Here is a 24,025-nt window from a genome sequence, read left to right on the forward strand (position 1 = left end):
CCGAGGCCCAGGGCATATAGAATAGATGCAGATCGCCATACATATATCTATTTAAAGGGATCGCCTCTGGGGCATTTAGGTAGGCATAAATTATACAAATATTTCCATGCGTGTCAGATATTGTTTGTTCGGTATGCCAAGGTATGCCGTCCATTTGTTTGTGGTGTCTTCTCTTGGGGGGAAAATGCTGCTGTCCTGTGTTCTGTTCTGCTTCGTTTCTAACAAATTACTGCAGCTTATTAAGTGCCATATTATTAATGGAGCGTGATTCACAGGGGACTGACTGAATGATTGAATGTCCGTTGATAGCCGGCGCTAATCATTCGGGGGAAGCGAGTGTAAATTGAGCGAATAGTTTGTTTATAAACTGGAGGATGCTGGATGATCTCATAAACGATAATCCAGTACTCCATTTATACTCCAGTATAAATGCTTAATGAAGTAGTCCTGTTTATTAAAAAAGCTCTTGGACTCAAACGGTAAACGTTATCACGACCCGGTTTTATATGCAAGTATGTTTATCTATATCGCAATTCAGCTATTGACAATCAAAATATTTGCAGTTGTACTTACATAAGTACATCCCTCTTTAAAATTTAACAAGGCCCTTGCCCACTATCTTGGTCACTTACCTTTAAATCCAGCCAGCCCGTCGGCATTTGCTTTCATTAGACGTGCGATTCGACGTCCGACCAGGCAAAGCACGCCTGCCTCCGCCTCCGCCTCCGCCTCCGCCTCTGTGCCGACTGCGACTGCGACTGCGACGGTGACGGCAGCGTCGACTAGTAACGCTCAGAACGAATTTGCATAGGCTGAGAATCGGACGTGTGGCCCGTCGATCTTGATGCGAATACATCGCAGCGGTACGACAAATACTCATATTATATTTTTGTCCAGTTCATTCCCGCCTCCTGTCGGGTGTGTGCGTGTGCCTGTGAAATCTGTAACTTTTTATTTATGAGATGTGGAACCGTTGGATGGCTGCCCGATAAATTATTCCCAAGAATACCAGGCATTTTTAAGTGAAGAGGAATAATATCCACCAAATTTCAAAGTCATTTATCAGATGAAAGCCGGCAGGCGAAGATGGTGTGCAATCATTTGAAGTGGATATGTGGAAACAAGAAATCTGTAAGATATGTGAAATGGCAACCAATGATAATAAATAAGGAAGAGTGCACTCTACACTATAATCCTATAAAATATGAAACTGAATTCAAGAACTATTGGTGTAACAGAGATCTCTAAAATCATACATTTTTTTGTTGTTTGAAATCAAGAAAAAAAAATGATTTTGAAAAATATTAAAGTGAAGTTTTAAGTGAATTTTTTTTAAGAACCCAGAAATATTATAAATTTATAACATCCAAAGCTAAATCTTAAAGAATCCCCGAAAGTTATGCGACTCTTATGGATCTTAGATACAAAACAGTTTCTCTTACCCTCATATCTCGCATGAACCCAATGCCATGTCGCACCCAATTACTCCAGTAAAAGGGAAATAAAATCTATAAAATGATTTAACAATCGCAAAATGCCAACAAACCAATCAGCTGTAAAGTGCATAAGACGAAAGTTGTTCGTGTGGAAAACTAACGCGTACAGAGACTGAACCATATATGTAACTCGAGTCTATATTCAGATCACGACCGCATTTCTAACCCAAGTATTTGTTCTGTTCCGTGCATCTCAACCATGCGACTTATAGATCGTCTCCGATTGCTGCGACTACGACTGCGACTCCGACCACAACGAGGCACCAACTAAGCCAAAATAAAACGCCTATAAAATCAAACGAATTAATGTGATAATTGGCGAGCAAAAAGCAACATTAGTCACGATGTGGAACCAAGTGGAATGTAACGGGTCTGCTGGGGAGGACTGTCTGTGCCAGAGACTGAGAGGTGCGACTGGGAGATCTCACGGAGACAGCGGAACGGCCCCGAGGGTCAGCCTCCCCTATCAGTCGAGCGCCACAATCCTGCTCCAATTGCTGCTGACGATCCTCTCGCTCAGCTCCGTGCTGGCGGCGCCACAAACCTCCTGCATCATGTGCGACAAGGAGGACATCCGGCCGCGGGTGCCGCCCTACAGCGACAGCTACGAGGAATTCACCTTCGACCATCAGGTGTCCCAGCACGACGCCATGGAGGCGCTGCGAAAGTTCAATGAGAGTAAGCAGACCACACCCCTGGGATGGGTTCCACATCCTCTCTGATCTGTCACCTGTCTTTTCTCCCATTTCAAGCACTTGGTCTGAAGAACGCCTGCAATACGATCAAGTGCGATCCGAATGTCTTGAAATATTGCCTGGGAAATCAGGTGAGGATCGGTGACGAGACGCCCTCCATTCAATGTAAACATTTCGATTTTGATTTTGATTTCGCCTTTCAGTTCATCAACGATCATTGTTGGTGCGAGCTGCAGCACAGAGAAGGTTAGTACAAAGAGTGCGAGTATTTACCCAAGATGATGTTTATGACTTGCCACCAGAGTCTCGGCACATGGCGCCCATGCAACAATAAGCAAACTCTGCCACACAGTCTCTCACAGTGAACACCGTCGAGTGCTACTAACCCACTTGCAGAGGCACAGACAGACCCAGAGTCTGAGGCAGTTATCCAAAGAGCTTCATTATTGCGGGGGGGGTTGTGGGGGTTGGCCCTTAACTAGCGGCCATCACGCAAGCCACTGATGACGCAACAGTTGGGGTGCGGGCGGTGAGGAGAGTCTTGGCCACAAAACTGTCCCATGGTCTGGGATCTACTTGGAATAGAATGTGATAATTGGAGTCAGAATAAGGCCGTTCTCTTCGGCTTCGGCCGGCACGTGATGCGGTGCGGTGCGGAAGTCGTTAAGCCTGGTCCAGGCCACTGATTGAACCGCAACCTAATGCCGCTGCACGCTTCATTGCACTGCTTTGCATTAAGTACCAAAGACAGTGAAGCCTCTATGGAGGTAACTGGCCCTAGAAATTGATTCACAGAATACTTGACTATTTTAGGAGGTTTTGTTTGGAAATACTGTGAGCTCGAATCATCGAAGTTCTATAATATTCACACATTTTCTAGATTTATCTTCCATAGCGTGTGGCCCCTGTAACCGGATTCTTTCGGCATTCCAAATGTCCAAGCGTCAGTTTATAATTCACTCTTTATAGTATTATTTGTTTCTTTTCGCTTTTCCCTCCGTCTTGATGTGCATTCTGCACCGAGTAGGGGAAGGGGGTTAAAGCACCCCCCCACCCACCCACCGTTTTAGTGGGTTCGGCGCTTAGATTGTCTACAGTTGAATGATTTTCTTCAAGGCGTGCACAGTTTTCCATTCCGCTGTAGTTTTCCTCTTTTCAAATGCACTCGCCTTTAAATTGTTTTTTCTTGTGTGTGCGCCTCACTCATTAAATTCAATTTTGTTAATTTTTCTTTATGTGCTTTGGACTGGTTGGGCATTTCAGTTACTGGGCTGATAACTGGGCGAAGGTTTTCCGGACAATGAAAACGATTGCATTTAGTTTTGCACTGCAACATTTTTTATAATTTTAGCGGTCTCAGAACCGCTATCAGAGGACATTCAATTTGGGTTGTTACAAGTTTATTGGTTTAAGCTACAATACAGGCATTCGCCCTGTTGTTGCTTCGGTGCTTTTCCGAGTATATTGAAACATATATATGTGTGTATTATTTCCTACATTTATGAGTAGTACTTATTCTCGAGTACGATTGCGATTACTATCACTGACCTTAACTGAACCGACCTTATCTTTCACTCTCAGCCCGCTCTAATCGGGTGCAACAATCTCTGCCCTAACAGACAGATTGACTGTTTCAGCGTACCTTAAAATATACATATATATATTATATGAATTTGCACTTATTTTATTTACGGCTGCCCTGACGAGCTTCCTTTAGTATTCCATGGGCAGTTCCTCTAGCCATCGATGATGGGGAACGTGCCTGAAATATCAATCATAAAACACCTGTCCAGCGTTGGATGAATGAAATGAAGTGCCTCTGGGTGGGTGGCTATAGCCATATAGCCATAGACTGGACCCTCCCGATGACCATTGTTAGGTGCCGGTTGTAGCACTCATAATTTGAATTTGAATTTGAATTTGAATATTTCCATAATTTTGCGCCATTAAATTGGACAGATTTCGCGGTGTTTTTTTGAGTGGATATTTCAGGCACGCAAACACTTCCCTTCCCCAATTATTGGCACTGTCAATAAAACTATAGTTTTTCGAATGTTGACAATGTGAAATGTGATTCATACCACTAAAAATCAAGTTTAAGGCAATTTTCGAGTCGCATAAATCAGTCTAATGTGAGAATAATGCCTTGTTTCAGTGCAATCCAGTGTAATCAATCATTTGCAAATAGGTTTTTTCTACGCCAACGATCTGTCGATTTGTATTTTAGCCGGGATCGTCCTCGCCCCGTCAGCTGTCGTCAAAGATTAACAACAATTGCGAGCGCAATCACAAAATTGAACCAACATATTACACTCCAGGCCCCAGGGCCCACTCCATGTCTGTTTGCATTAACTAATAATTATTTAATTGGATAAATATTTGCGACACGAAGCAACAAAAATTACCATATACATATGTATTCCCTCTGTGTGTGGGTCTGGGGTCTGGGATGTTCTAATAAATGTAGACATGGAACTTCATAAAATTCAACACGTTGAGTTCCCATAAACAAATACGCATCTATAAACAGGCCAGCAGAACAACAGTGTTACGATCCGATCGAGAAACAATATGTTTCATATTTAGTCGCTCAGCCTCACTCCTCCCTCCAGCCATCACCCTCCTGCTTCCACAGTTTCTATTTTTTTGAACAATTTTGTGGGCTGTGTTGATTTTTGTGCTGATTTTTGTGCCTCTCCATAAACATATTCTGTTTTATTGGTTTCCGTTTCTACTCAAAGTGAAAAAGTTTCATAAATTTAATATCTAAATTAAGTGGTTTCCATTAGAAATAGGTAAATATTGTACATTATTCCAAAATGGGAACAGACATGAACAGATCTGATCTGCAAGCAGATTCCACTAAATAAATATACAATATTTAATATATCCCCCAGTACGTGATATAAGTTTTTATGATTGGCATAGACAGCTGAGTACCCACTCGTAAAGACGTAGGAATTATTTTTTTGGTTGGAGTGTCGAATTTTCTAGGGTCAGGAAATGAGGTCGCTGCGATATGGAAGAGTGCCTATTCCAATTATAGTACATAGTTCTTATTTTTCTATAATATTAAACCACAATATTTGATTGTTTTTTACAGAGGGTCTGCCTTTTGTGCCTCACATATGCTATGCCGATGAAAAGGTTCATAGACCGTCCATTGGTTCCTGTTTCCTCTTCGACGAGGTCAAAGAATGCTGCTGTGCACCTGCCTGGGCCAAGAAGTGTAAGTACCAGATACAAATAGAGATTCGCATGAATTCGAATGAGGCATCCACTGGCACTGGCACTGGCACTGCCACTGCCACTGGCACTGCCATCGTGTGTGTGTGGAGTCACAATATCTAATGCTAGATGCTAAATCGCATGCCACTCACACATGGCCAGGGATTAACAAAGCAATGCTAATTTAATACTGTAAATATACTTTTTCAATGATTCCATTTCCACACGGCGCCTTCGATAAATAAACAAATGCCAAAAACAACAACAACAACAACAACAATAATAATAGGCAGCAAAATCATCCAATATTCCATAGCCCTCTCTCCTCTGTCCATTCACTAGACCGAAAATCGAATCATGCTAATTATATTTAGTTTAGAATGCTAATTGATATCGCTCACACAGCATTTGCTGCTGGCCGTCAGGAATCAGAAAGAGATGGAGAGAGCGAGGAGAGAGTTTTAAATCATAAAATATAGCAACGAATGAGGAGATTTGCTTATACAAAATTGGCAACTATAAATTTAAAAGGGTAATTAGCCTTGGCTGTATATTATTGCTGAGTAGTTTATAATACCAAGAACTTGTTGAGCTTTTGAGCAGCTCCAGACTCGCATAGAAAATAAACATAACACTCTGGCTAAATGGAGGGCTTGCTCGTAAATATGGAAAAAGCTGTAAAAACAAATACATATCATTTAGCAGATGGCCATTAAAAGCGAGTGCTATAGGTTTTCTCTACCATATCGAAACCATATTTCTGACATAACTTCTAAGCTGCATATACTATACATATACATATTTGCATTATTTCCAGGGCGACACATCTCGGGGAGTTCGCGGAGCCAAAACCCACCAAAAATACTAATAACTTTGCTGTTTGTATTCAGTTTACTCCACTGGATGGGCCGGAGAGGGCCGACTTGTTAAAGCTGGGAGAGACCTCGTTGGGGGACAGAGAGTGTAAAATTTGTAAAAGATAGTCATAGTGATGTAGGATCTAGATGTAACGCGGTTTATCGAATAAGTGTACTTAGTTCAACCAATGTCCAATGGAAATCAAACCTACTTGCTAAGCATATATTTAAGCGTTAATAAATACATTTTTATAGAGCTAACCGGCTGTAGTTAGCGTTTGTGTGGAGCTTAGACGACTAAATAATGAAGCTATAACTGCAGACGCGCGTTGTAAAAAGGAAACATGTCGATGAACAAAAAATTAAAAAATAGTCTTTAACACATGCCAGGCCTTTCCGTTCAGCAACAGTAATCGGCCAGTAATAACCATCATTCGCTTATGGGCTAACGTTCAACTTAATTACTAAAAACGGTCCACTAAACCTCGAGTTCAGCAAGTCTATAGTCTCCTCGGTTCTATATGCTAGTACGGCTGCTGAGCGTACGCTGCAAGGCATTCACACAGGACAGAACATCCTCGTAGTCCTTGGACCATTCGCGCAGGTTACGCTCCAGACTCTCCAGTCGTGTCTGGCCGAGGCGCATTCCGCCATGCTTGATGGCCGCATAGCAGGAGCAGGCCAGCAATTTGAAGCATTGTCGTCGCACGGCATTATGCGCGTGACTCTCCCAGTTGGGAGTGGTGGCCACACACTGCCAGGCCATGCTGACATAGTCGACCAGGGCGTCCCAGTGGGTGGCGTCGTGCAGGCGCTTTGCCTGCACTTGCAGTGTTCGCTTAAATTCGTTGAGATGCATCGCTGCCTTGGAATATGCAGCCGCATCCGTTTTCTTACACAGGCGAGAAGTGGGCAAGGATTTAAATATCAGCCGCTTGGCATATTGCAGCTCCTGTTCCAACGCACTGCAATTCAATCAGAGAAATAACAAAACTGGAAAATGAAACCCTGTCTAAACACCCACCTAATGTCTGGCGTGGGCAGCTGCCGTCGGAGTCGTTCCTCATCACCGGCATTGTTTATATTGTTCACAATCAATTCGATAAGCTGCTGATGAGACAGCCCCTGCAACAGGGACGGTAATGCCACATCTGTGTTTGTCTGGCCCACTGGGCGGTCATCCATCTTCAGCTTTTTCACAATGGGTGTGCCTGGCCAGAGCTGCTTGGTGGTGGCTATTTTAATCGGAGAGTAAGTCTCCATGGGCGTTGGCTCGGGTGGAGTGCTGCCCATGGTCAAGCGCTTCCTTGGCGAGCTGCGCAAGATCATGCCACTGGTCAGCTGAAGGTTCTTTGTGGGCGTACGCTGGAATGGACTTCGCATCGAAGAGCCACCCGACCCACTGCTGCCGCCATTGGGCTTGTCGGGCGAAAATGTAGTTGTGAAACGTCGTCGACCACGTTGGCGTATCACCAGCTCATCCGGGGAGGGCAGGGGCGAGAAAACAAAGTCCTGACCCTGCACCACATTCGCTTCGTTGTCCAGACGCATTCCCAAGCCGCCGCCACCATTGGCATTTGGTGTGTTGACTATGGCCGCCGGGGTCGGCTCGTCAGGAGTGCGTCGATTAGCATTTGTCGGAGTATTCGCCATGCGCAGGGCTTCCAGACGATCGGGTATCTCGGCCAGCGCCATGCGAGTTTGCAGCGGTGTCGTCATTGCGGCTGCTGCGTAGTGCGGAACGACAAATAGCATGCACATTAGGATTGTATAAACAATTTTCCAGCACCCTGCACCTGCCAAAGGAACCCCACATACCGATTGATATTTCTTTCGTTGGGCACTGTGTAAACACCTATTAATTCTGCAAATGCTTTGTGTGCCTTCAAATGACTTTTGGTTGCTTGGGTGTCTATCCTGGCGTCCCTCCTGCGAATGATTCTGTGATTTTCCTCTTATTTTTGTTTAAATTGCGCCAATTTGCACAAGGTGGCAGCACACTATAGCGACGGACTGAAATCGATATATTATCGACCACTTTATACCCTTCAGTTGAGGGTATTTTTTGTGGTATATCTCTTTATTAGTAGGTGTTAAAATTGGCCTTTAAAATTGAATTTCTTTCTCGACAGTGAATTTGATTACGAAATGATAGCTGTTTTACACTACTGCGCGTTTCCCACTGATATCCGAATAGACGAAGTGACGCAGAATAGGCGTTCACACTGGCCAACGCAGGTTGTTGCGTCCAGAAAACAGCTGATTTATGTTTTGATGAAAGCAACCCAAATTTTGTATATCAAGCATATTAAGGACGACAAAGACTTGATTCTCTTATCTGAGATGGAGCAAAATGGAGAAACGCTTTAAAATTCATGGAAGTGCCTTGGCAAATACATATGTATGTGATTTTTTCTAACTCCCCGAAAACAATCAATTTTTTCTTTCCATAAATCGAGCAGTGTCAGTATGGCCGCAGGGGTCCACAAAAGTCTCTTATCTAATCCTACTAGATGTACTATATATAATATACTATATGCGTATTTTTACCTTGCGGTAAGACGCAATGACGCAGTCCCGGTGTAAACACCCTATTAAATAGCGGACCGTTTAATTTTTTGGTATATCTTAGAGGCGAATTTTACCGAGGTATATGTGTTCATCCATTTTGTGGTATTTTACGGTAAATTTAGTTTCAAGGCGGAAATTATATACATTATATCGATAGTTCATACCATTTTCGCTAAAATCTCTTTATACGCAAAATGCAATAAAAGCAAATGTTTAAAATATACCAGTCAATTAGAAAATAAATTCACTAATCAGATAAAATTATGTGGGCAGGGCTGAGAGATCTATCTAGCTAATAATATTCCACAGAATATCAAAATTGAGGAATATGTATAATAGAACTTGAGTTCGTCAGTATATTTACGGTATATTTTTCGAATGACACGGCATATTTTAGTATATTTCTGGGGATCGAATCTTTCATCGCCTGCTAGTCTTGGTCGCTGGCGCCCAAATTTTTGTAAGAAATGGAAAATATAGAAAATTTTCACAGCGCATTAGTTAAAAAAGCATTGAAATGCGCGATCCATATTACAAGTGGTTGTATACTTATAATATAAAGTTGGAAGTATGAAGAAATCGTTGGATTTTCGTTAAATCAAAAACAGCACCTCCCACGTGGTGCGCCATGTGCCATGTGAAGACACGTTAGATTGCTGCTAGACATACTTTGAGGTAATTTATAATCATCTTAATTAATGCCCAACTCTATAACAACTCAAATGATGACATCTACATACCCAATTCTGAAAAATTATGTTGAAATCCTTTTAACATGCATCACCATCTGATATAATCATCCATTATTTAGACTGTATTGTGCGTTTTCGTTTGCTAATATGCTCTTATTATATTTACAGCATGTGGTAGCCGATGGCCATATCGGACCACGATGGATCCGCTCAGAACACTTTCCTATACCCATAAAATAGAGCGTGCCGTCCACTGGTCTAAAGGTAAAAGCCCATTTTCAATTATTAATCGCCATATCCCCATAATGATGACAACTTCATACCAATCTCAGAGCAATTATGTTGAAATCCTATTAACATGCATCACCATCTGATATAATCGGCCATTATTTAAAATGTATTAAGTGTTTGCGTTTATTAATTTGCTCTTATTTTATATTTTACAGGCTGCGTGTTAGCTGGAGAAGTACGATCTCAATGGATCCCTTCGTCTGAAGGTAATGAAATCATTATTTATAGCTATTCATACTTCTAAATGATGACAGCTTCATACTAAACTCAGAGCAATTATGTTGAAATCTTTTTAACATGCATCACCATCTGATCACATACTTCATAAAGCAAACTCTTATGTAAGAGAACTGTGATTAAAACCTCATCTTTTTATATTTTACAGGCAATATTAAGCGCTTACCCCGAAAGAAATTGGTCTGTCCATCCTTTGAAAGGTAAATACTCGATTCCTCTTGATTATTTAGAACAAGTATTCCCATAATGATGAAAACTTCATACGAATCTCAGAGCAATTATGTTGAAATCCTATTAACATGCATCACCATCTGATATAATCAGCCATTATTTAGACTTTATTCTGTGTTTTCGTTTATTAATTTGCTCTTTTTTATATTTTACAGGCTGCGTGTTAGCTGGAGAAGTACGATCTCAATGGATCCCTTCGTCTGAAGGTATTAACAAATTTTTTCTTATTAAAAGCCATATTCCCATAATGATGACAACTTCATACCAATCTCAGAGCAATTATGTTGAAATCCTATTAACATGCATCACCATTTGATCACATACTTTATAAGCTACAGTCCTTTATTTATATTTTGGTATTAATTTCCTTTTGTTTTATTTTACAGGCAATGTCAAGCCACAGAGCTTTTAGACGACTCCCGTTTCAAGACGGGGAATAAATATATAAAATAAAGATTTTATTTAAATATACAAAAAAATTCAATATATTAATTGTCTATATCAAAGATCTTAACAAACTGTTTAACACGCTCGCTCTCTTAGAGCCTCCACAACAATAAAAAGCTGAGAAAGATGATCTCCTTCTTGTTGAATCGGTTCCAGCTGCCCGTACTTTCCCCATCCGAGGGGATGCCACCATAGAACACCTCCTTGTGGGCTGCTTTTCGCACTGCAGCCCCGCCATTGAAGTCGCGCTTCTTCTTGAAGCTCTCGTAGTACCAGTCCATGCCGTCCTTGCGGTCTAGCCGATCCACTTGCAAGAGCTCCAGCTCTGTGCGTTTCTGCGCTGTTAGCTGATGCTCGCTGGCCAGACCCTCGTTGTCCGCACTGGGCGTGGTGCGCTGGTATTCCTCCGCTGTGGGCTGAGCCCCTTGTGGTTGGTGCGGAGTAAAGACCTTGGTGATGGTGGATCGCCCTCCGCTCCGCAATGGAGGTGGCGGGGCAGGCGGTGGCACCGTGCTTGTCGAGCGCACTGGAGTGGCCTGGTAGTCACTGGGGCTCTGTGGAGTCGTCGTGGTCACCCAGGAGTGGCTCTTGATCTGTGCCACATGCTCCTCTGCAGGTGGAATCAGCAAAATTGTCTCCGCCGTGGTTGTCTGCACCAGTGGCGGAGGTCGCAGCAAGGTCACAGACTGCGCCTCCAAATCATCATCATCGTAGTGCGAGTCCAGTTGCTCCTGCTCGCTGCTCGAGGAGGAATCGTTTACAATTGTAGGCTCAGGGGTGGTGGTGGTGGTGGTGGTAGTCCTAACAGTGGTTGTTGTGGCCCTCGTTGTGGTTGTGGGTCGCGTGGTCGCTCCTCTTGTGCTTTGGACAAGCGGAACTATGGTGGTCACATCGGGCGTCATCTCCGTGACATCATATGTGGCCGATTCGACACTCTCCACACTATTGGGGGTGGGTCTAGGGCGAGGATATACGGAAATGGGCATAAAGTTACGCTCGGCCTTGGCCTGAGCCGGCTCCGGATTCTTTCCTGTGACGTTAACAGCCTCCACCAGACCGCGACGCTGCTGCGGGTCATGGACGGGCATGAAGCCACCCACATGGGCCGGCACAATGGGGCGGAAGCCTCCGCGTTCGATGCTCGACGGTTCCCGGAAGGTTGTGCGAAAAACTCCGACTGTTGTGGCCGACCCGCCGCTCTCATTGCTCAGTGTCTCCTCGGCCGAGTTGGTGGTGGTGTCCACTTCCATGTAGCGGTTTCTGGCCACATTCTGCTGCTGCTGCTGCTCCTTCAAGTACTTTTCGAACTCTGCGCTGTTGGGCTGATACATCCGCGTCTTGCCCCGACCGCTGGGCAGGTTAATGCTGGCCATGCGATGCGTGGCCGGCATCTCATCGTTCCCATCCGTTCTCTGCTTGCGGCCGCGATCCCCAAATCCAAAGAACCGGCCCAGACTCACACTGGGAATGGGATAGCCAAAGAAGGTGAAGGGAGAGCCGCCTCCGGCGGCTCCAGCCCCCGGCTGTGGACGTCTGTTGAAGTATTTGGTGTGGAGCAGTGTGTTGTTCAGGTCGATGTTGCTGTTGAGCGTGGGAACGGGCTTCGGGCGCTGCGAGGTGCTCAGCACTGTGTTGGCCGCGTCCGGCGGATCTGTGGAGTCCACATACTGATCGTAGAAGTACTCGCTCTCACCCACCATGGGTCGGTCGCCAGGCTGCCTCGTGGCCTCGAACACCTCACACTCGTCGGTGAAGTCATCGGGCAGGTCCCGCTGGAAGACATCGCCGTGTTCGTTGAGCAGCGGCAGATGATTGGCCTCTGTCCGTTCATTATTGTTAAAGACATCCACGCCCGCACACAAGCTCCGTTCCATGCGGGCGGCCCTCAGGAGACGTCCATCCTGGCACTTGGGCCCGGGATACGGGAAGTTTGTTTCCTGCAGCCAAACCGAAAGCCACTGCATCTCACAGTTGCAGTCAATGGGATTGCCTGGAGTGGGATATAGTAGGGGTTTTCATTTGGTTTTTGGCTGTTTGTTAGACTAGGTCTTACCATCCACATCCAAGATGGCTATGTTCCCTCTGAGATTCCGGAAGGTGCGCTCCTTGATGCTTCTCAGCTGATTGTTTCGCATCGAGAGGACCCGCAGCCTGGGCATAGTCTCAAAAGGAGCACCCTGGAAGAGTACAACAAAACATATATAGAGGGCATATAGGAATTAAGGGTGAAGAAGTCCCACCTGTATCCGACATATCTGATTGTTATCCATTTTCAGTTCCACCAACCAATTGAGAGCCTTCAGTGGCATTGTCGAGACCAGTTTGACCCCATTGGTGGACAAGTCCAGGACCTCCAGATTGCGCATGCTGCGCAGACCAATGTTCTCCATATTCCTGAAGTGATTGTTGGACAGGTTCAGGAACACCAGGGAGTTGGCATTGTGGAAGCTCTCCGGGGAGATGTAGCGCAGCTTGTTGTACTGGAAATGGGAGGCCAGCAGACTGGGGAGCTCCTCGAAGACATGATCCTTCAGCTCCACCAGCTTGTTGTCTGCGAGGACGAACTCCTGCAGTTCATCGAGACCCTTGAGGGCACCTGGCTCGACATTCCTGATCTCATTGCTGCTCAAATCCAGATACTGCAGTTTCGGCAGGTTCCGGAAGGTGCCCTGCTGCAGTTCCACGATCAGATTGTTGGACAAACGAATCTCGACGACGTTGCGCCAGCCCCCAATGACATCGGACTGGACACGCGAGATCTGATTGTAGCTCAGGTCGATGTCCCGAAGGCTGTGCAGGTTACCCAGGCCCACCGATATGTCCAGCAGGCCGTTGCCGGACAGGTCGAGATACTCAAGAGATCTCTGCGTATCGAAGGCCGTCGGGGAGATGCTGCGTATCAGGTTGCGGGACAGATCCAGCTGCTCCAGGCGACTGTTGTTCGAGAAGAAGTTGTCGGTGATGGCCTCCAGTTTGTTCGACTGCAGGTTGAGGTTCCGCAGCTCCGCCAGGGGCAACAGAGCCCGCTCGTCGGCCTCCCCCAGCTGGTTCTCCTGCAGATGAAGCAACTCCAGCCGCTGGATGCCTATAAAGGAGGTGTCCTCCAGCTGGCGCAGCTGGTTCTGGGCCAGGCTCAAGACCCGCAACTGGGCGGCGCCCTCGAAGCCGTGCCTGGGCAGCTGCTCGATGCGGTTCTGGCTGAGATCGAGCATGCGCAGGTTGGGCAGCTGCAGGGACTTGCTGGCCGCAGCGGGCAGAGATCCGATCTCGTTGCCCTTCAGGGAGATGCGTTCCACAATGCGTGGCAGGCCCGCGATCACTGCTGTCAGCTGGTTAAAGCTGGCATCGACCTCGAACAGCCGTTCCAGGTGCAGCAACGTGGAAGAGTGAATCTTTGACAGCCCATTGGAAGATATATTGAGGGTTTCCAGCAATGGATTGTGCCGGAAACTGTTCGGAGCCACCTCCCTCAGTCCATTCTCGCTAAGATCGAGCCGCCGCAGCGAAGGCAGTCCCGCCAGCAGCTGGGAATCCACTCGCACAAACTGATTCTGAGCCAGGTCCAGGCCCTTGAGGCCAGGCAGATTCCAGAACGGCAGCGGCAGATCGGAGGACAGACTGTTGTTGCGCATGCGCAGCTCTCGCAGGGCGGGCATGGCCATCAGGGCGTCCCGCTCAATCAGCCTCAGCTGGTTGTTGTTCAGATGCAGCTGCTCCAAGGTGCCGTGACCCCGCAGCGCGCCATAGGGCAGATCACTCAACAGGTTGCCGCTCATGTCGAGGTAGCGCAGCGTGGGCAGGGCGTCGAGCAGAGCCCTCAAGGCCTCCACATGGCCAATCTCATTGTTGTAGATGTGGACGGCCTCGACGCCACTGCCACTGGCCTGGAGCAGCGACTCCGGATGTATGCGCCGGATGAGGTTGTTCTGCAGATAGATTGTCTTCAGCTGGGGCGTGCGCAGGAAGGCGCCGTACTGCAGCTCGGTGATGCGATTGTCGTTCAGATGCAGCTCCGACAGATTGGGCAGATCCACAAACGACCCGTCTTCGATGACATTGATGATGTTGTGATCCAATCTGAGCTTCTTCAGGTGCTCCAAGTCCTTGACAATGCGCCCGATCATGCCCACATCGCTGATCTGATTGTGGGACAGCTTGAGGCTGACCAAATTGGGCAATCGGGTGAGGGCCCGCAGATGGATCCAGTTGAGTCCGTTGTGCGAGAGGTCCAGGTTCTTCAGTGAGATCAGGCCATCGAACAGGCCCGCCTCCAGGCGGGTCAGACCCGATCCGCCCGTGATGTGGATGTGCTGCAGCTTGGGCAAGTGCCGGAAGATGTGGGGCGCCAGCTCCAGCAGGGATCCCGTCTGCACACTCAGGTACGTGAGGCTGAGCAGCCCCGAGAAGTCCGGCAGATGCTTCAGCTCGTCGCTCTGTATGGTTATGGCCAGCATATTGATCATGCCATTGAGACTCTCCGCGGGAATGCTGCGCAGCTGCGGCTCCACAATGAAGATCTCCACCAGGCTGTTCTCCAGCTCGTTCAGCCAGCCGTTGGACACCCGTTCAATGCTGTTGTAGCGCAGCATCAGCCGCACAATCTGCAGGTTACCAAAGAAGCGTCCCGGCAACGCCGGCAGCTGATTGTTCTCCAGCACCAGCTCATCGATTTGGCTCTTGATATTCCGCTCCACGGCCTTCAGTCCGTCCATGATTTGGGGCAGATTGCTGTGCGAGCACCTGATGAAGAAGAGTGGCACCCTTAAGCTGGATAAGGCAGTTCTCTGGTTCCACTCACCATATCTGTATCTCCTTGCCACGCAGCGAGCAGCGACAGGGCAGGATGGCCTGAGAGGGCGGACAGCTGTCGGCCCTGGTCAGGAGTGTCCCGGCACAGAGCAGCAGCAAGATCTGGAGTATCATCATGTAAACGGGCTAGCGTTAGACCATCGGCTGAGTGGGTTGCACAAACTGCAGCAGGCCAATCTGGGGCATAGCTGTGGGGCAAAGGAGAGCGATGTTAGGACCTAGGAGATTTGATCTACGAAGACCATGAAAAGAGTGGCAAAACATTCGGCATTTGTCATCGTATATCAAGGGGATTTAACAGACGGAGTAGACTGAAGTAAATATAACTTATGTTTGATAAAAGCGAAGAGTTCAACCGAACTATTGACTGGGGAATCAGACCCCCCTTGTGGTAGTTATATCAGGCTGCACTGCGCTGTAGCAGGTGCTCGCGCGGACATTCCCAGAGTCAAGAGTCTCTCTATAAATCAGGGGCACGAAAACGGTGCTCTATCAGCCGATAAGGCGGGTGGCTCGAACTATATATAGGCCTCCTCCGCGGTCAGTTGGCTAAGCAAGCCCCTGAGGTGTCTATTGATATCAGCATGGGTCCCATCGCCTACGCTTTGTTGTTCAGTCTGGCCGCTGGCCTGGTCGTCGCCGAGAAGTCCGACTACTGTCTGAGTGAGATCGTCAAGTCGGACCAGCGCATCCGATCCCACGGGTATCCGGCCGAGGCTCACGAGGTGGTCACCGAGGACGGCTATGTGCTGACCCTGTTCCGCATCCCGTACTCGCACAAGCTGCAGAACCAGAACCAGAGGCGCCCGCCCGTCCTCCTGCAGCACGGCCTGTTCAGCAACTCGGACTGTTTCCTCTGCTCCGGGCCGGACAACTCCCTGGCCTACCTGCTGGCCGACGCCGGCTACGACGTCTGGCTGGGCAATGCCCGTGGCAACATCTACTCGCGGGCCAACCAGAAGATCTCCCTGAACAGCTACAAGTTCTGGCACTTTGACTGGCACGAGATCGGCACCATCGACATTGCCGCCATGATCGACTACATCATCGACGTGACCGACTTCCCCAAGGTGCACTACGCCGGGCACTCGCAGGGCACCACCGTCTACCTGGTGCTGCTCTCCGAGCGTCCCGAGTACAACGACAAGATCGCAACCGGCCACTTGCTGGCTCCCTGCGCCTTCTTCGCGCACGGCACCTCGTTCGTCTTCAACGCCCTGGGACCCTTGGTGGGCACCCCCGGCGGCATTTGGAACCAGCTGCTGGTGGACACCGAGCTGATCCCGCACAACAACCTGGTCAATCGCGTGGTGGACAATGGCTGCCATCTCTCGGACGCAATCTGCAAGAACGCATTCGTCATGTTCGCCAACGGTGGCTACGAGAATGCCAATTCTGTAAGTCATTCGTTGCCGATTCAGTACCATTCATCTCCTGACCACACTGTTCTTCCAGAGCTCCATGTCGGTGCTGGTTGAGACCCATCCGGCTGGCTCCTCCAGCAACCAGGGAATCCACTACTTGCAGCTGTGGAAGTCGCACGCGTTCCGCCAGTACGACTGGGGCACGAAGAAGAACAACGAGCTGTACGGCCAGGACCTGCCTCCCGACTACGATCTGGACCTAATCACCGCCGAAACACACTCCTACTCGAGCCACAACGACGCCCTGTGCGGCCCCGAGGACGTGGACACCCTGGTCTCCCGGTTCACCCACCTAACGGAGGACCATCGCGTGCCCGTCCAGAGCTTCAACCACTTGGACTTCATCATTGCCAAGAACGTAAAGGAGCTGGTCAACGATCCGATCATCGAGCGCATCAACGAGTACGAGAGCCGCTAGACACGATCCCAAAATAAATACAGCAAATGCAATTTAATGAATGTCCGCACTCGCATTATCTGGCCGGGGGGACACTCAAGAGAGTGTCTCAAGTGCAAGTGCCACTGAGGAACTTTGCCTGAATTTACTGCGGGATTTAGTACTAAATCAATCGATTAGATACTGCCTTCAAACATCCAATCGAGTGCCTGAGCAATCCCTCACCTGTTGGGCCGTATTGGAGGGGCCTTCCCTGCTCTTGTGGGCGTCTGGCGTGATTTGATTCATTTTCGGCTGTTTAAACTAGTCAGAAATCGCTGATCGAATCCTAAGATTTGTTTGACTGCCAGCAGATATCAATTGAAAGGTTAACGTGTGTACATTCCCAGCGATAAGATACTCCCCTTACATGAAAATAATGGGCATTTACCTATGTCTATTACTTCATATTTAAACTAGTTGTAGTACTAATTTTAGGTAATTTTTCCATCAGCTGAGCCGCTCATAAAATATGAAAATAATCAAGGGACTGATGTAGGTTTATCTACAGGAACAAGGCCAGGTGTTCAATGATTAATACAATTTATTGTAGATCAGCGTATCTGTGAATCTCTGCTTTTAAATGGAACTCCAAGTGCACTCTTTTATATAAGAGTCTTGCAAATGCTTATCGAACCATTACCACGCGTACTTCCTCTTTCTAGAAAACAAATAACCTTTTGTATAGATCCATTCATCTTTAGATGCACTTCTAACGCCTCATAAAGCTGCTGTTTCATTTTGTGGTCAGGTCGTACGACAGGAAGTTGTGCGAACGAGGGCTCTCTTGTGCAATAGACCCCTTCCAAAGACTCGTCTGGTCTGGTCTGGTCTGTCTTTTCTTGTCTCTATAACGTATAGACATTATAGCCATCCATAGTAGATACCCCCACATGCAACTGCGCAACTCGAACCGAAAAAAAGAAACTTTTTTGCGCCAAGAAGCGTAACATGGCTTTTCAACGAAAATTTTGTAATCATTTAACAAACAAAAAAAAAACAACACACAAAACAAGCAGCTGCAAAGCTGCTATGGAATAGAGTGAAACGAAAACTACGGAATAGAGTGAAACGAATACCGCTGGTAGAGCGCCGGATTCGGATTCGGATTCGGAGTCAGCTTCTACGCATGCGCAGCGGAGTTTACATCAAACGAACCTTGAAATTATTGTCGTTTTCATCATTGTTCGGGTCTATGTGCTTGTATCTGTATCTGCAGCTGTATCTGCAGCTGTATCTGTGTGTAATTTCTTTGGCAGACTTTGCATTGCACGCCTTGGAGTCACACTAAGTGAAGGCCCGCCCTCCCTCCGCCCGCCTGCCCGTCCCCATGGAGTTCTCTGGCGACAGTTTCACCAGCTTTTCCTTGGCTCCAGTCTGCTCTGATTTCTCTCTCTCTGGCACGGGGTACCGACCATCTCCCCTAATTAAGTAACTGTTTGGTTCTACAAACGGTTCTTTTATCAAATGAATACAGATTTAGGTGGCTTAGACAGATAGATAGATAGATGTGGGTTCAGGGTTTATGCATGGCTTGCGAATTTGGTCCCCGAAGAAAGTCAAAGAAGAAAGCATTCAGTACTGAATTATTGCTAAGGAAACCAATAAACTATTATCAAAGTGAATGAAAAGATTTCAGCGTTAAGTACGGATTTATTCCTAAAAAAAAAGACCCCCTTCAACCCTCAATACTTCCCTCCAAAATTATGAATTAGGGTAAATCAATCAAATTACAAATTTCTGAAACCATTTGAGGAATTTTCAAGATTATCCAACCCGAGCCTCAGACTTACTCAATTTCAACAGTCTCCAATCAAATATCCTTGTTATTTTTTTGGAATACAGCACTTGTGTTTAAACTTTTGAAATTCCAGCGAAATTCGCATATACTTTCTCAATCCCTAGAACAATTTGTAAATTATTTGTTGTACTTGAAGCCTTTTGGCCCCATTCGAATTTCAATCACTTTCCAACGCACTTCAAAATAATTCACCAACTAATTCGCTTGGAATTTATCGGGCAGGTGACTTTTGCAATCTGGCGAGCCTTTTCTTAGCCGAACGAACCGTCTCGTTTGGAATGCACGCGAAAACTGTTTGGGCTGGCACAAAAAATGTTATGGCCCCACAGATTACTCAAGATTTCTACAAAATATGTTGGCTTGAGCGCGCCAGGCCTCACACACAGAGAGCAGAGGGCTTCCTGCCTGTGCAATATCGGAGTCGGAGTCGGAGTTGGAGTCGGAGCTGGATTCCACTCTTGGCGCCACACTTGGCTGATTCTCACTCACTTCTTTGGGGAGAAGATACTGCTGTGTTGGATGAGAGTATGGGGCATGGGGATGGTATGGAGCAGGTGAACTGTGACCACAGCTCAGAGGTCGCTCTTGGGGGGGATTGGGCCAGGCCAGACCTGGTCTCTGGTCTCTCAGGTGTTTTATGTGCTGCTTATAATGAAATTGCAAGTGAAATGACGAGGCTATTAGATGAGGAAATTGCTTGTGCAAATGAAGGCCAAGAGAATTGGGAATTAGTGGTTTGCCCAGCCAGGTCTACAAAGGATCTTTAATGGCTAAAATGGATCTCTTCAGGAATCCTGGCTGGCTCCAATCTGTGATGGAAATACTCGTATGCACCTTACATACTTTTTTTCAATATTTTCCCTTTCATCTGACAACAGCTGGGACTATCATTTCCTTGGCTCCGTGGGCTGTGGGTCTCACTTTTTCTAAATCAAATTAAAGGCCTCATAAAGCGCTTAAATCATCAGCTATTTTTTTTAATGGGATTACATAAAGAGTCGCCAGTTTTTGTGGGGGCTCTCTGCTTTCTGTTTCTTTTCCTCGGAGACGCTTCGCTGGGCAAGGCACAAACAGTCGTACACAATAGCATAACGCTTCCCTAATATATTTAATTTGTTTCACGATAACTGCCAAAGCCAATTCCATCTTTCTTTTCACTTTTGTCGCCTGGCGGCAGGAAGGGGAAGGCAACAAGTGAACAATTCTCAGCTGTTTTCCGCACACATGGAAAACAAATAATATTTTTAGTTCTATATGCCATAATATTTACTCGATTTTCTGTATGCAAAAAGCATCTACGCGCACGTCATGCAGTGGAATAATTACGGATCTCAAGGCCGACCCATGGCTGGTGGTAGTCCGTACTGTACTGCACTGGACACCGTGCACTGTACAGCCACAGCCGGAGCTGATAAGCTTTTGGGGCCAGGTCGGAAAATGATTCCCAATTAATGCCAATCCATTGCACTATCGGATCGAGCACAACACGTGTCTGATGTAAGTCTGGAGTGGGTTCCATAACGCCACTATTCCACTAATTTACATACATTCGGAGGCAGCCTCTGGGGGTCTCGACCCACTCCACTCCCAAATGAAATTCAATTTCCCACTCAAGGTTAATTTGATCTGTGCTATACGGCGGTGTTGGGCTTAGGTTTGTGCATAAAAGAATTCATTCAGCTACAGTGAACGATCTTTGGGGGAGGGGGCTTCCAGTAGCGGGAGACTCTGTGGATAAGTGGATATTTCAGTATTTGTCATTGCTCCATTTATCACAGATGAATAATGAACTAAATGTACACAAATTCGATTTAAAAATATATCAAAATTATTTTCTCTTTTTATTAAATTGATTAATTTCATTAAAAATTATATTTTATATTTAAATTAAATATTTTCCGATTTATGTGAAATAATATTTGCCACAAATCTTAATTATCATATTTAATTCTATTTAATTTGGTATTCACAAATCTAATATTTCATTTAATTATTTAATTTAATTTAATTTAATTTTTTATTTTATTCCATTTTTCTTTGAGGAACCAGAATTGGTGTTTATGTAAATAAGTTCCAAAATTCCCCACCTGTTGCACCCTCTACCACTAGACCCCACAAAAAGAGGGGCCTGTCCTGGTGGCACCCTATAAGCGGCGAGCAGGCCTTACATAACATATGTACACAATGTGTACACAATAATACGCATTCGAACAGATTTAGACATGCCGAGACCGAGACCGAAAAGGAAACCCATCCATCCACCTCCAACGAATTGTTGTTGTCAATTGCCAGGCCTCCTCTCTCTGGTCGTCTCTCTCTCTCTCTCTCTGTCTCTCTGGCGGGCAGCTTTCGTTTTTTATTGAATTACTCGATCCAAAAACAAAATCTTTGCGCCATGGCGACAGCTCCCCTTTAATAAGCAAGCCACATACCACGCCACCGTGCCACATACAACTCATAATGAATTTGACTGGCTGCCAAGTGCTGCTCTACCCAGAGTCTACTACTGGTATATGCCAAACGACGACTGCGAATCGGGATGCCCCCCCGAGTGTGCCTACGCTCACGCGATATATACGACAGAAAACATATAGCGGAAATGAGACTGTGAGACTGGGAGACTAGGAGACTGCGAGACAGTACGGGAGTACGTTGGAGGGCTTGCTTGCTGAAAAAGATTTTGCAAATTTCGAAATCAGTTGGAAATAGTCATTCGCACGTCGCTGTGCTGTGCTGTGCTGTGCTGTGTCTCTCTCCCCAGCAACTGGAACTGAACATGTTTCGCAAATTTCTAGCCAGCTTGGCCCTGGCCCCGCTGCCAAGGATCACTCCTGCCGGGCAGCTGGCCGGGCTCGGTCAGAGTCGTGGCATGCATCAGGCGCCGGACAAGTCGAGACCCCCCAAAGTACTCATCACAGGTCAGTGGACGGCACCACGTGCTGGGCTTTTGTGGATACGCGAGAGACGTTCTCAAGGGCAGGCGAAAATAAAAAACAGCTGTATTAAACAGTCCCCATATATTGTACTTCCGCACGTTGTAGGTGGCCTCGGGCAGCTGGGCATCGAGTGTGCGAAGCTCTTGCGCTCGCAGTACGGCAGCGAGAACGTGATACTCTCGGACATAATCAAGCCCAGCCAGGCGGTGCTGGAGAATGGCCCGTACATCTTTGCGGACATCCTGGACTTCAAGGGCCTGCAGAAGATCGTTGTCAACCATCGCATCGACTGGCTGATACACTTCTCGGCCCTGCTCAGTGCTGTGGGTGAGCAGAACGTGCCCCTGGCTGTGAGGTGAGTTCCGGGCGGGGTCAAGCCCCTATGCACTCGCTTAATGCCGTAATGCCCCTTCTGTAGGGTCAACATCGAGGGTGTGCACAATGTCATTGAGCTGGCAAAGCAGTACAAGCTGCGCATCTTTGTGCCGAGCACCATTGGAGCCTTTGGGCCCGACAGTCCACGCAATCCTACGCCCAACATTACGGTAGGTCCCCCCAGGCACCCCACGGACGCCCCCCCCAGAATGTTTGTTCGATATTCATGTTGCACCTCCTTGCAGATACAACGTCCCCGCACCATTTATGGCGTTTCCAAGGTGCACGCCGAACTAATTGGCGAATATTATTATCATAAATTTGGCCTGGACTTTAGATGTCTGCGCTTCCCCGGAGTCATCTCCAGCGATCCACCAGGCGGCGGTACCACAGGTATGTCTGGTATCTCCCGGAGAAATTCCCGTCTCAATCTATGCGGCATCTATGCATCTTCGAGTTACTTTCCCCGCAACGAAACTGTGTCGTCGGGCGCATTTCAAGCTTTATTTAATCCAATTTTCCAACATAATAGTATGCCTCAATTGCTGATCGTTTAGGGTAATCAAATGGCTTGACAATGCATAAAAAAAGAGGGGCTTGCCTACCCGTTGACCCATTAAGCTATTGACTCACTTAGTGTGGATATTATCTTGAAATGATGGTACCCCTTCGGTACTTCCAATAATATCTACCCCTAGTTTATTGTCTTCAAATTGTGAGGAGTGAAAGTCGAAACAAAATTCAAAATTCGAAGCACTTGGGGCTATAGAAAAATACTGTTGCATACTTATTTGTGTTGGGGTTTGAATTGGTTTCTTGCCTTCACAGACTATGCCGTTGCCGTGTTCCATGAGGCCCTGCGCTTTGGCAAATACACCTGCTATCTGCGTCCCGACACGCGTCTGCCCATGATGTACATCGAAGACTGTTTGCGGTAGGCTAACCTAACAAATCCCCCAAAAAACCCCACTAGAATGTGTCTAAGAGAGAGTTTCGTTCTGCAGAGCTTTGCTGGAGTTTATGCGGGCACCCAACGAGCAGCTAAAACGTCGCGTCTACAATGTGACCGCCATGTCGTTCACGCCCGAGGAGCTGGTGGACCGGCTGAGCAAGCATGTACCCAATCTCCATGTGACCTACAAGCCGGACAGTCGACAGTCGATAGCCGACTCCTGGCCGGAGGTGTTTGACGATTCCGAGGCCCGACGCGACTGGCAGTGGCAGCACAAGTACGATCTGGGCAACCTGGTGGATTTCATGGTCAAGGATGTGCAGGAGAACTACATCAATGTGGAGAATCGCCAGCAGCAGCAGCAGCTCAAGATCTGAGGAGTGGCTCGAGTGGGTCAGACCAAATGGAGGCCGCATCTAGTATTCTTAACAAATGAAATTCAATTGCGTTTAACCCTGCATTTATCTAGCATCTACAAACCCCAAACCCCAAATACAATGTACAAGTACAATTCTCTATAATTATCTTTTTTTTTGGTTAACATTAA

The 24,025-nt window shown here is 46.9% G+C and overlaps 5 protein-coding genes and 5 non-coding genes across 12 annotated transcripts; 8 read left to right on the forward strand and 2 right to left on the reverse strand.

Annotated features, from left to right (window-relative positions):
• The first annotated feature begins 736 nt into the window (after positions 1-736).
• On the forward strand, positions 737-6,537 carry LOC6601794. 2 transcript variants are annotated; one of them, XM_026992742.1, is made up of 6 exons: positions 737-863; positions 1,709-2,174; positions 2,249-2,322; positions 2,395-2,437; positions 5,295-5,420; positions 6,237-6,537. In XM_026992742.1, exons 2-6 carry the CDS (start codon positions 1,841-1,843, stop codon positions 6,347-6,349), a joined length of 690 nt encoding a protein of 229 aa, XP_026848543.1. In that variant the 5' UTR covers positions 737-863; positions 1,709-1,840; the 3' UTR covers positions 6,350-6,537. The 2 variants fall into 2 exon arrangements, with proteins under 2 accessions (XP_026848543.1, XP_002026853.2); XM_002026817.2 differs by lacking the exon at positions 737-863 and adding an exon at positions 874-1,131.
• Positions 6,473-8,263, reverse strand: LOC6601795. Its single transcript, XM_002026818.2, has 3 exons — positions 8,095-8,263; positions 7,301-8,003; positions 6,473-7,241 (listed from the first exon to the last, which is right to left on the reverse strand). The coding sequence occupies exons 2-3, from the start codon at positions 7,993-7,995 to the stop codon at positions 6,794-6,796; spliced, it is 1,143 nt and encodes a 380-aa protein (XP_002026854.1). The 5' UTR covers positions 7,996-8,003; positions 8,095-8,263; the 3' UTR covers positions 6,473-6,793.
• Positions 8,264-9,560: 1,297 nt separating this feature from the next.
• Positions 9,561-9,645, forward strand: LOC6601796. Its single transcript, XR_048174.2, has one exon. It is a non-coding gene; the product is annotated as a small nucleolar RNA Me18S-Um1356 (small nucleolar RNA).
• A 190-nt stretch (positions 9,646-9,835) lies between these two features.
• LOC6601797 lies at positions 9,836-9,920 on the forward strand. The gene has a single exon (XR_048175.2). It is a non-coding gene; the product is annotated as a small nucleolar RNA Me18S-Um1356 (small nucleolar RNA).
• A 145-nt stretch (positions 9,921-10,065) lies between these two features.
• LOC6601798 lies at positions 10,066-10,151 on the forward strand. Its single transcript, XR_048176.2, has one exon. It is a non-coding gene; the product is annotated as a small nucleolar RNA Me18S-Um1356 (small nucleolar RNA).
• Positions 10,152-10,304: 153 nt separating this feature from the next.
• LOC6601799 lies at positions 10,305-10,389 on the forward strand. Its single transcript, XR_048177.2, has one exon. It is a non-coding gene; the product is annotated as a small nucleolar RNA Me18S-Um1356 (small nucleolar RNA).
• A 146-nt stretch (positions 10,390-10,535) lies between these two features.
• On the forward strand, positions 10,536-10,622 carry LOC6601800. The gene has a single exon (XR_048178.2). It is a non-coding gene; the product is annotated as a small nucleolar RNA Me18S-Um1356 (small nucleolar RNA).
• A 199-nt stretch (positions 10,623-10,821) lies between these two features.
• LOC6601801 (protein artichoke) lies at positions 10,822-20,542 on the reverse strand. Of its 2 annotated transcripts, none has more exons than XM_002026819.2 (5): positions 20,486-20,542; positions 15,544-15,742; positions 12,986-15,485; positions 12,799-12,922; positions 10,822-12,735 (listed from the first exon to the last, which is right to left on the reverse strand). In XM_002026819.2, exons 2-5 carry the CDS (start codon positions 15,669-15,671, stop codon positions 10,838-10,840), a joined length of 4,650 nt encoding a protein of 1,549 aa, XP_002026855.1. In that variant the 5' UTR covers positions 15,672-15,742; positions 20,486-20,542; the 3' UTR covers positions 10,822-10,837. The 2 variants fall into 2 exon arrangements, with proteins under 2 accessions (XP_002026855.1, XP_026848511.1); XM_026992710.1 differs by lacking the exon at positions 20,486-20,542 and adding an exon at positions 19,208-19,245.
• Positions 16,124-17,437, forward strand: LOC6601802 (lipase 3). Its single transcript, XM_002026820.2, has 2 exons — positions 16,124-16,951; positions 17,010-17,437. The coding sequence occupies exons 1-2, from the start codon at positions 16,139-16,141 to the stop codon at positions 17,394-17,396; spliced, it is 1,200 nt and encodes a 399-aa protein (XP_002026856.1). The 5' UTR covers positions 16,124-16,138; the 3' UTR covers positions 17,397-17,437.
• Positions 20,543-21,916: 1,374 nt separating the features above from the next.
• LOC6601803 (L-threonine 3-dehydrogenase, mitochondrial) lies at positions 21,917-23,999 on the forward strand. Its single transcript, XM_002026821.2, has 6 exons — positions 21,917-22,133; positions 22,257-22,506; positions 22,570-22,696; positions 22,772-22,919; positions 23,355-23,460; positions 23,531-23,999. The coding sequence occupies exons 1-6, from the start codon at positions 21,992-21,994 to the stop codon at positions 23,853-23,855; spliced, it is 1,098 nt and encodes a 365-aa protein (XP_002026857.1). The 5' UTR covers positions 21,917-21,991; the 3' UTR covers positions 23,856-23,999.
• The last annotated feature ends 26 nt before the right edge of the window (positions 24,000-24,025 follow it).

This window comes from Drosophila persimilis, unplaced genomic scaffold, assembly GCF_003286085.1.
Source record: "Drosophila persimilis strain 14011-0111.01,24,50 unplaced genomic scaffold, DperRS2 tig00000780-arrow-arrow-pilon, whole genome shotgun sequence".
NCBI classification, from domain to species: Eukaryota; Metazoa; Arthropoda; class Insecta; order Diptera; family Drosophilidae; genus Drosophila; species Drosophila persimilis.

What these genes read in the sequence shown, in the direction of transcription:
- LOC6601794 (XM_026992742.1), top strand. Translation starts at nt 1,841, where the DNA reads ATGTGGAACCAAGTGGAATGTAACGGGTCTGCTGGGGAGGACTGTCTG. An exon ending in AATATTGCCTGGGAAATCAG is followed by an intron (nt 2,323 to 2,394) that starts GTGAGGATCGGT and finishes TTCGCCTTTCAG; the next exon opens with TTCATCAACGATCATTGTTG. An exon ending in CGAGCTGCAGCACAGAGAAG is followed by an intron (nt 2,438 to 5,294) that starts GTTAGTACAAAG and finishes TGTTTTTTACAG; the next exon opens with AGGGTCTGCCTTTTGTGCCT.
- LOC6601795 (XM_002026818.2), bottom strand. Translation starts at nt 7,995, where the DNA reads ATGACGACACCGCTGCAAACTCGCATGGCGCTGGCCGAGATACCCGAT. An exon ending in CTGCCCACGCCAGACATTAG is followed by an intron (nt 7,242 to 7,300) that starts GTGGGTGTTTAG and finishes ATTGAATTGCAG; the next exon opens with TGCGTTGGAACAGGAGCTGC.
- LOC6601801 (XM_002026819.2), bottom strand. Translation starts at nt 15,671, where the DNA reads ATGATGATACTCCAGATCTTGCTGCTGCTCTGTGCCGGGACACTCCTG. An exon ending in GGCAAGGAGATACAGATATG is followed by an intron (nt 15,486 to 15,543) that starts GTGAGTGGAACC and finishes CTTCTTCATCAG; the next exon opens with GTGCTCGCACAGCAATCTGC. An exon ending in AGCCATCTTGGATGTGGATG is followed by an intron (nt 12,736 to 12,798) that starts GTAAGACCTAGT and finishes ATCCCACTCCAG; the next exon opens with GCAATCCCATTGACTGCAAC.
- LOC6601802 (XM_002026820.2), top strand. Translation starts at nt 16,139, where the DNA reads ATGGGTCCCATCGCCTACGCTTTGTTGTTCAGTCTGGCCGCTGGCCTG. An exon ending in GCTACGAGAATGCCAATTCT is followed by an intron (nt 16,952 to 17,009) that starts GTAAGTCATTCG and finishes CTGTTCTTCCAG; the next exon opens with AGCTCCATGTCGGTGCTGGT.
- LOC6601803 (XM_002026821.2), top strand. Translation starts at nt 21,992, where the DNA reads ATGTTTCGCAAATTTCTAGCCAGCTTGGCCCTGGCCCCGCTGCCAAGG. An exon ending in ACCAGGCGGCGGTACCACAG is followed by an intron (nt 22,920 to 23,354) that starts GTATGTCTGGTA and finishes TTGCCTTCACAG; the next exon opens with ACTATGCCGTTGCCGTGTTC. An exon ending in TACATCGAAGACTGTTTGCG is followed by an intron (nt 23,461 to 23,530) that starts GTAGGCTAACCT and finishes TTCGTTCTGCAG; the next exon opens with AGCTTTGCTGGAGTTTATGC.